Source organism: Drosophila miranda (assembly GCF_003369915.1).
Source record: "Drosophila miranda strain MSH22 chromosome Y unlocalized genomic scaffold, D.miranda_PacBio2.1 Contig_Y1_pilon, whole genome shotgun sequence".
NCBI classification, from domain to species: domain Eukaryota; kingdom Metazoa; phylum Arthropoda; class Insecta; order Diptera; family Drosophilidae; genus Drosophila; species Drosophila miranda.
In genome coordinates this window covers 33,775,697-33,785,650 of record NW_022881603.1, presented here as the reverse complement: position 1 = coordinate 33,785,650, position 9,954 = coordinate 33,775,697, and the positions used below count along the sequence as shown (strand labels likewise).

General features: G+C 44.5%; 2 protein-coding genes across 2 annotated transcripts; one reads left to right on the top strand and one right to left on the bottom strand.

Annotated features, from left to right (window-relative positions):
* Window positions 1–6,676: 6,676 nt before the first annotated feature.
* On the top strand, window positions 6,677–7,716 carry LOC117191098 (uncharacterized protein C6orf136 homolog). Its single transcript, XM_033396061.1, has one exon. It carries the CDS (start codon window positions 6,909–6,911, stop codon window positions 7,701–7,703), a length of 795 nt encoding a protein of 264 aa, XP_033251952.1. The 5' UTR covers window positions 6,677–6,908; the 3' UTR covers window positions 7,704–7,716.
* LOC117191099 (THO complex subunit 5-like) lies at window positions 7,713–8,355 on the bottom strand. Its single transcript, XM_033396062.1, has 2 exons — window positions 8,131–8,355; window positions 7,713–8,093 (listed from the first exon to the last, which is right to left on the bottom strand). The coding sequence occupies exons 1-2, from the start codon at window positions 8,239–8,241 to the stop codon at window positions 7,887–7,889; spliced, it is 318 nt and encodes a 105-aa protein (XP_033251953.1). The 5' UTR covers window positions 8,242–8,355; the 3' UTR covers window positions 7,713–7,886.
* Window positions 8,356–9,954: the final 1,599 nt, after the last annotated feature.

Genomic DNA, 9,954 nt, shown 5'->3' with positions numbered 1-9,954 from the left:
GATACCAAATTTGGTTGCTCTGGCTCTTATAGGTTCTGAGATCCTTGAACTCATATTTTGCAATTGACAAAACCGACCATGAAGCCTTTGTGTTAGAGAGAGACAGAGCGAGAAAGAATGAAATTGTTTTCTTGATTCTGGCTATAATCATTATACGATCTGGTTCAGATTTTGCACTGTAGAAGATATGGTCATCCTCACCGATTCTGCGTTTTTGGTTTTATCGTATCTTGAAAAATGTGGATGCCACAGATTTTCGTCCTTTGTGGGGGCGGAAGTGGGCGGGGCGAAGTTTTGAAATATTTTTGTAGCAGTGACATATCACAGAAGTCTGGATACAAAACATCGTTGCTCTAGCTCTTATAGTCTTTGAGCACTAGGCGCTGAAGGGGACGGACGGACGGACGGACGGACGGACAGACGGACAGACAGACAGGGCTCAATCGACTCGGCTATTGATGCTGATCAAGAATATATATACTTTATGGGGTCGGAAACGATTCCTTCTGGACGTTACACACATCCACTTTTACCACAAATCTAATATACCCCAATATTCATTTTGAGTATCGGGTATAAAAAGAGCCGCTACATTGTTATGATCTGCCTCTTTGCCACCCTGGCCAATCGTTCCCAGCTAGCTCACGGGGAAGTCAGGGGTGTTTCCGACCCGATAAGCCAGGGGACGGATTGAACAAAACAAAAAAACAAAAAAAAACATACAAAAAAAACAAATCTTATTTATAGGACAGACTTGTCCTCGTTGGCACTTTCGTCAGCGGGGATAGTTATTTTCGTTATCCCTAGCAGGGTCCCACCCTTCCATGAGCGCCACCTTTTGAATTCGCTCCCTTTTCATATTCAGGGTCCCGCTCTTCTTCTCGCTCTCGTCCCACCCAACTACCGTTTTCTATTCACTCATGACTCTTTTCAAATTTTCATTTTATATCCATTATATTTTCTTATTTATCTTCTTGAACATTATTTATTAATAATCTAGGTTTATATAAAGGAAACAAATACTAACACAAAAATACTAACAAAAAAAATAAACCCTATTTCGGCCGAGTTGGCAGCCCCCTTTGATAGAGGTTGTTGCTTCCTGATGCTTGCTGATGTTTACGTTTAATCGTGGTGTTTTTTATATGATCGTGATATATTGTTTAATTGTGGGTCGGACGGGTGTAGATGTGTGAAATGTGGTGATGTTATGTGATGTGTTATGAATGAGGGTATACATGCGTGGGTTGTGTGTGATGTGGGTGGATGATGGTGTGTGATATTGATTCGTGTGGGTTTATTTCTGCTTTGAAGTCCGGATTCTTTCCCCGGGGGGGCTGGTGTGTGGGGACAGAAACGTGTCTCCAGTCGGTGCTCCGCTGACGGTTCCTTGGTGCCGGTGCTCCGCTGACGGTTCTCGCACCAGTTTTCCGGCCTGGCCAGTACCGGGCTGCTGCTGCCGATGTCCGCCGCTTCCGCTGATGTTGATGCCTGCCGCTGATGTCTTGGTGGGATCGTCGTCTCCACGATCAACAATTTTGTTTCCTTTTTTCTTTCAGGGCACGTGCGGCCTCCACTATTCTCCACCGGAAACTCTCGTTTTTTTTTCTTCCTCGCCCCGTTTCCTTTTCTCCCACGCAACTCTGCCACTGCTTCCCAGGATCCACTATAGATGCCGCTGTCTCTTTCTTCTCCAGCCCTGATACCTATCGGCTCTCTACAAAACCGCCCATAACACCACACTACCGTTTCCAGGATTACTCCGCCGAAACGGGAGTGCCAAGCAGGCGGGCTTTTTCAATTAAGGGGCCCCAAACGTAGGCCATCGCCCACACCCTGAGATTGAGAGTCTCTGGCTCCATCGACTGAGATGCCTGGGCTACTGCTTCAGATCCTTTGCGTGAAACACCCCAATACGTGAGCCTTGCAACGTCTCCAGCTCGTACAGACTGTTGCCCATACTCCGGATCACTCGGCACTTGACGTATTTTGGGCTGAACTTCGCGTTGATGTTATTTTTAAATTTGCTCAACACGAAATTCCGCTTATATATCTCCTGACCCGGTGAGTACCTAATTTCTCGAGCTTTTCGATTATACCTGTTCTTCGCTCTGTTGTAGGCTTCATGAGAGTTTCCTCGGACCTCATCTCGGACTATCTCCATCTTGTCACTCCTCGCCAAGGGTGACATTTGTGCATCATTTAGGGCGCCCAGTCTGCGTGCCAATTTATAATCTCGGCCGCTAGTAAACATGTGCTGCCCAAACAACACAAAGTATGGCGACGTCCCGATACCCGTGTGTATAGCGCTCCTAGCCACACACTGGATCTCCGTCAGCTTCTCGTCCCAGCGCGTGTGATCCTCACTAGTCTATGTCCTTATTGCTGTCAGTACAGTCTAGTTCACTCGTTCGGCCGCGTTCGCCTGCGGTGCATAGTTCCCCGACTTCAGATGCCTTATGCTTCTCCTATCCAGGAATTGAGAGAATTCAGCTGACACAAATTGCTTTCCATTATCGGTATGCACTATTTCAGGCACGCCAAACTGCGCGAAGACCTCGGCGTGCAAGAATCGGATCACGGCCGAAGACGTCGCCTTAGGCAAAGCCTTCAGCCAGACATATCTGGACCATGTGATCGAGGACTATTAGTATGACCACATTGCCACTTCGAGTCCTCGGATATGGACCCAGGAAATCCAGGTACAGTTTTTGAATCGGCCTCTCGGTTCTGGTTTCGGCCCCCATGAGTGGACGGTGAACCTGTGTTGAATGCTTTGTTTCTTTGCAGGTGTTACAATCAGCCACATATGCCTTCACCTGCACGGTCATCCGGGGCCAATAATAGAACTGTCGCAGCCGTCCCAGTGTCCTCGCGATTCCTCCATGCATTGCCACATCGCTGTCGTGAGCCTGTTGGATCAGTGTGCTCGTCAGGGCATCCGGGATCCATAGCTTCCACGAAAACTCCTCTAATTCCGGCCGGCCAAATTGTGTGCGCTTAAACAGCAGTCCTTCCTCCACCTTCAGGTCTGGGAACTCATCCTCATCGCTCTGGACCGACTCAATTTTTCTTCGGTATTCTTCATCCTCGAAGGCGGTGTTGTCGAACTCCATGAAGTCGATAGCGTCAACGTCAAAGGGACGTGACAGCATATCGGCGACGATATTTTCCTTTCCTTTGCGGTGCTCGATTTCGAAGTCATAAGCCTGGAGAGCCAACGACCACCTGGCTAGCCTCCCATCCAGTGCTTTGAATCGCATGAGCCACTGCAAACTCGCGTGATCTGTTATCACCGTGAATGGCATCAGTTCTACGTATGCACGGAACTTCTCTATGGCTCTTACCGCCGCCAGACACTCCTTCTCTGGCACGCTATAGTTGAGCTGTGCCCCTCTTAGCTTCGCCGAAAAGAATGCGATCGGGTGCTCTGCTCCTTCATCATCCCTCTGGAAGAGAACTGCTCCAATCCCCACGTGGCTCGCATCACACTGGATGAAGAAGTGCTTCTTAAAGTCTGGGTGATGTAGCACGGGGGCACTGGTAAGTGCTTTTTTGAGCTCCTCGAACGATTTTCCTGCCTCCTCCGTCAGCTTAAATTGCCCTTTTCCTTTCAGACAGTCTGTCAGAGGAGCCGAGAGTGCCGAGAAATTTCGGATAAACCGCCGATACCAGCCAGCTGTCCCCAAAAATCTCCGGATTTGTCTCACGATCCTTGGCATTGATATTTGGGTGATCGCCTGTACTTTCTCCGGATCTGTCCTAAGTGCGCCGTCGCCTACGATGTACCCTAAATACTTTAAATATTTATAGCCGAATTTCGATTTTTTTCTTCCAATTGTCAGGTTTGCCTCCTTGAGACACTTGGCCACTTCCTCTAACAGGTGTATATGCTCCTCAAACGTCCGGGAAATAACTAGTAGATCGTCTAAGTATACAAAGACATGGCTTCGGAGTCGTTGTGGAATTACTCGATCCATCAACCGACACAGCCGTTGGGCTGCATTGCACAACCCGAAGGGCATCGATTTAAATTGATAGAGTGGTCTGCCCGGCACCGTGAATGCTGTGTACGTCCGACTTTCAGGCTCCAGCTCTATCTGCCAAAATGCGTGCTTTAAATCGATGCTGCTGATGTACACCGTATCCTCTACGCGGCTCAGAATTGACTCGATGCTCTGCAGCGGGTAAGCATCCTTCACGGTTAATTTGTTTAGTTTCCGCGCATCCAGACACAATCGGTTTTTTTCCGGCTTACGTACCAGCGTCACGCGGTTGCTCCACGGGCTCTCTCTGGTTTCGATGACTCCGAGGCGGAACATTTCGTCCACCTCGGCAAACAACAGCTCTTGCCCCGCGGGAGACACCGGGTAGAATCGCTCCTTTACGGGTACGGCTCCCTCGATTAATTGAATTTCGTGCCTTTCGAGCGTCGTTCTTCCCAAACCATGGGTGTCGAATGCCCTGAAGTTGTTCTTCACCTGGTCCAGACGTGTCTGCTGCGTGTGCGTCAACTCGTGCGGTTCCGTTGGTCTACTCCTAGTCAGCACCTCAGCATCAATTTCGGCTAATTCCTTGTGTCGTTCTATGTCTACTATATGCGGAGCCAGACCAAACTTCCTCCAGAAATCGACCCCTAGGTACAGCGGTTGTTTCAGCGAGGGACACAGGAACAACTCCATAGTCTGCTTCTGGCCTCCATACGTCATTACTGTCGACACATGTCCCAGTATTTTATGAGGAGTGCCGCCGCTGTTTGTACTGAGAATTTCTTTATGTCTTGAAGTTTCAGCTCCAATTCTCCTATCAGTTCCAGGCCACCTTTCCCCAGAAGGCTCACCGATGCCCCTGTATCCATTAGTCCCATCAGCGTCCTCGGGCCCAACTTCACTCGTGCGAATGGCCTGTCATCCTGACGAATTGCCGAGTGGACTGCAGCACACACCTGGAGCCGCCTTCTCTTGCGCCCCTGAAACCTGTCCCGAGCCCGCTGTGCTCTGACTGCTCCCGTTCGGATACTCTCATCGAGTTCGTCCCCCATTATTCAATCTGGACGGATTGAACAAAACAAAAAAAAACATACAAAAAAAAACAAATCTAATTTATAGGACAGACTTGTCCTCGTTGGCACTTTCGTCAGCGGGGATAGCTGGTTTCGTTATCCCTAGCAGGGTCCCACCCTTCCATGAGCGCCACCTTTTGAATTCGCTCCCTTTTCATATTCAGGGTCCCGCTCTTCGTCTCGCTCTCGTCCCACCCAACTACCGTTTTCTATTCACTCATGACTCTTTTCAAATTTTCATTTTATATCCATTATATTTTCTTATTTATCTTCTTGAACATTATTAATTAATAATCTAGGTTTATATAAAGGAAACAAATACTAACACAAAAATACTAACAAAAAAAATAAACCCTATTTCGGCCGAGTTGGCAGCCCCCTTTGATAGAGGTTGTTGCTTCCTGATGCTTGCTGATGTTTACGTTTAATCGTGGTGTTTTTTATATGATCGTGATATATTGTTTAATTGTGGGTCGGACGGGTGTAGATGTGTGAAATGTGGTGATGTTATGTGATGTGTTATGAATGAGGGTATACATGCGTGGGTTGTGTGTGATGTGGGTGGATGAAGGTGTGTGATATTGATTCGTGTGGGTGTATTTCTGCTTTGAAGTCCGGATTCTTTCCCCGGGGGGGCTGGTGTGTGGGGACAGACACCTCTCTCCAGTCGGTGCTCCGCTGACGGTTCCTTGGTGCCGGTGCTCCGCTGACGGTTCTCGCACCAGTTTTCCGGCCTGGCCAGTACCGGGCTGCTGCTGCCAATGTCCGCCGCTTACGCTGATGTTGATGCCTGCCGCTGGTGTCTTGGTAGGATCGTCGTCTCCACGATCACCAATTTTGTTTCCTTTTTTCTTTCAGGGCACGTGCGGCCTCCACTATTCTCCACCGGAAACTCTCTTTTTTTTTTTCTTCCTCGCCCCGTTTCCTTTTCTCCCACGCAACTCTGCCACTGCTTCCCAGGATCCACTATAGATGCCGCTGTCTCTTTCTTCTCCAGCCCTGATACCTATCGGCTCTCTCCAAAACCGCCCATAACAACATCTCAGAGAGCTGGCAATCTTCATCAAAACTGCTGACTTAAACTTTTGACCCATTTTTTCTTCATCATGTTATAAAGTAATTTCAGTTTATTTTCTAAAACAGTTAAGTAATTTTCCTCTTTTTTTTATATACCGACCTGTCAAACTCGCCAAACTACATCACCAGTATCTGATCAATGTGGCTACAGTGCTACGATCAAAATTCCGATCATACTTGAGATGCTTTAAAACCAAAAAAAACGAGGGGGAACGTTGTGATTTGAAAAATCTAGGTATTTCTGGTCGACATGAATTTTCTTTGGATCTATTTTTGTTAGGTATTACTCTACCACACCTGTGTCGAACGTTTTGGCACAAATAGTTCAACAGCTTTTCGTCTGGTGCGACAATAATTTAGACTAGAGTGGTCTTGAAGTATAGTCGCATACGGGAAATATCACATAAAAATATGGATACTTATTTCCATTATCCAACTATGATTCTAACGACGTTGGATCACTGAAACTACAAAAAAATAGTATACACTGTCTCCGAGTTCAGAAAGTTCCGTTGAGATATCCCAAAAAAACTATCACATCACCTCACACTTTTATTGTACAAAATATTTATATCGATATACATATGACCATATGATTTTTCGATTCCAAATAAACTTGGTTACAACACGAGCACGTCTAAAAAAGATTAAAAACCCCACAATTTAAACGCTGAGTAAAACCAGATGAAGAATTTGAACGTGATATTTGAACGGCAGAGTGACGCTTAAAAGGAAGAAATATTTAACATATTACGGGAAATACAGTTACATGAGTCCGGTAAATTCGTCAATGGTCCTAGTCAAAATGATGCGAAATTTTGGAATTTTATCAATGAGAAAGAGCAATTTGATAAGCTTGTGGGGCTCCAAAGAACAGGCGTGGGCTTCCACAATGCGATTATACTCTCCTTGCACAGGATCATATAACTACAATTGGCTAAAATGTGAAGGTAGTAGCGTAATGCAACCGAAACGAAGTTTTCACGAAAACAGTAATGTACAAACATCCGCCAAAGAGAAGGAAAATGTTCGAAAGCCTGAAGATCTGGAGCGAGCCTACGAAGTTCTGCGAACCACGCTTCCCAAACTCTTTGTTGAACCGCTGAACTATTCCATATACAGCCCAAACCTTATATTTCAGAACAATATTACCGACAAGCACACAGTCGGTCTATACCACTTTGTTAAGCAAATTGCCATTCTTCGAACTGTGGGTCACCTAAAGTACGCCTACGTTAAGTTTGAGGTTCTTAAAATTACAAAGCATCCCGACGATTACACCGTGCGCATAAGGTGGCGCGTGAGGGGCATATCCGGCCTGAAGGTGATGTTCCAGTTCTGGAAATACAAGGTGTGGCAATTGAAGGAAGTACTGAAGGATCAGGAGGCATGGTACGATGGATTTTCCATATGCTACTTGGGAGAAAGCGGTCTAATAGAAAAACACGTTGTTGATAAAGTTATGCCGGATGAGAGTCGAGAGTCTGTTGAAAATGCCTCTGCAATCACCCTGCCAACCGAGTCCCTGGCAGCGACAGCATCTCAGAAACTAAGCTGTCAATAAAACTGTAGCTAGATTTAAATGTTACTTATTTATTGCATTATTGCAATTATGCATTGCATAATAAACAGGAACTGTGAAGATGTTTAGTAACTGCTTTTGATTTTTTTTTACAAAACCATATTCCTATATTTGTTTTTAGGTCCTTATTGTTTGAATGCGTGTACGGAACCCTTTTTTATGTATTTATATGGACGCAATCGGCATCGTTTTGCAAATGCACTTATATAAGGCTTTTCCTTGGTGTATTCTATAGTCGTCTGCATTGAGCCTTCCTTCTGTCTCCAGAAAGATGTCAAAACTATAAATAGTTCGGAAAAGCTGAGCGTACAGAATACGATAATTTGCTTCCAGCTGTTGGGGTTGCAATGAGTTGGTCCAGTACTCCATCATCTACAAAATGGTATCAAAATAAGCTGAACAAACTAACCTTGATAGCTGCATTATTCTGCGATGTACGGCGACCGTTCCAATGCACACTCAATATCCAGAGTGGCATTTCCAATGGATAATTACTCGGTATTCGAATGAAACACTCCATTTTGGCAGAGCCACGAACAATCACAGCACGATAGGAATTGTATGTTATGCCCTTATCATCCGGAGAAATGTTTAGTACGTCTGAATTTTGCGCTAGGAATTCCTCGGCAGTGATCGCCGTCCACTGCACTAGGCTGCAAGACAAGGCCGCAAGATAGACATTTTCTTTTAGTGCATACAAATCGATGTCCTTGTTAGTCAGACCACGTATTTGCTGACTTAGATTTAACCAAGAGTTCCAGCGCCGTGTAATGCAAGCTATGGTCTCCCGCATTCTTTTATTGAAGTTCAGCTCATGCTTATACAACAGCGAGCTGTTGACTATTGGTATAGAGCATATACTTTGTAACCAACAGTATGCTTTTCCAAAGTCCTTAGACTCCAGATATTGTATACATTCCTCTGGTGTCAGATCCTTATTCTGTAACTAACGCAAATATATAATTTTATGATTCATACATACATATATATAGGAAAATTATAGCTTGTTGCTTGTCTTACATCGTATTGAATACCGGGTATAGGTATATCATTACCCAAATCGTTTGCAAACAAATGCCGAAGGAGATGCTGAACGAAATTAGTATCCCTAAAAACATGAAAATGTTTTAAAATATAGTTGCTGCTAAAGCAATTCACTCGCTAAAACATTTCTCGCAACGCACGATGTCCTTTTTCAAGTGGCTCACTTCGTACAGAAGATTTTGCAATTGCAACCGACTTATGTCCACTTTACATTTTTCCAAGTGTAAGTTATCCCGTCCAGACTTTATTTTCTGTTTAACTTCTCGATTTGCATGCTTTAATGCAACAAATTTCAATGCCGCCGCAGTTCGCAATGTGTCTGAGTTCTGCCCCTGCATACAAAAATAATGAAAATAAGGAACCAACGACTTTGCAGCTTGTTAACACTTACGCTCTTGTTTACTTTTAATATTTCCCCGATGATATCTTCCAGCTGCTGAAACTGCGTATTTAAAATAGCCTCCATTTCACTTAATAATATATTTATTCGGAAGCTAAACAACAGTGTGCCGCGGATTTATTGTTAAAATATAATGTCCGACCATCAGAAATATGCCCAAATATACCATAGATATACCAACGAATTCAAGTTCTATTGTACTATTCCCCGTTTTTGATATTCCGTCGAATATTACTAGCTAGGTAGATCTCTCAGTCCTGCCCACATAATTTTATCCAATAAATTAATCAATTTTCTACTTGACTGGTTTGTTTTAAATACTTGACTTATTTTCTTGCTACGGCGATTGCTGTTTTTTTTTCCAACAACAATATAGCGTCTCGTTATGATGAAAAAACGAATTTAGCCCACTTAAGTTAAATAGTTCACCTTCTTCAGGTAAATGGCAGAAAATATTAACGATTGTAAATTCTTCTTGTAGATTCAGGCTAGTGTTGTGTTGCTCATGAGTGAGTGAACAAAAAAGAGTTGTTCACTTAAGTGAGCAACTGAACATGTTCCTTCCAAGCTGTTCTTTTTTGTTCACTTGTTCTTTGTTGTTCACTTGTTCTTTGTTGTTCACTTGTTCTTTTTTGCTCACTTGTTCTTTGTTGTTCACTTGTTCATTTTTGTTCACTTGTTCTTTACTCACTTTTTGCGCAATTTTGCCCCTCAAAGGGCATTTTGCGATCTGTCAGCAGCAAAGTACCGGCAAAGCTGTTTACTCTTTCAAATATTCTGTATGTCGCT

Coding starts and splice junctions, on each gene's coding strand:
- LOC117191098 (XM_033396061.1), top strand. CDS start 6,909: ATGAGTCCGGTAAATTCGTCAATGGTCCTAGTCAAAATGATGCGAAAT.
- LOC117191099 (XM_033396062.1), bottom strand. CDS start 8,241: ATGGAGTGTTTCATTCGAATACCGAGTAATTATCCATTGGAAATGCCA. Junction 8,094..8,130: donor AGAATAATGCAGCTATCAAG/GTTAGTTTGTTC, acceptor ACCATTTTGTAG/ATGATGGAGTACTGGACCAA.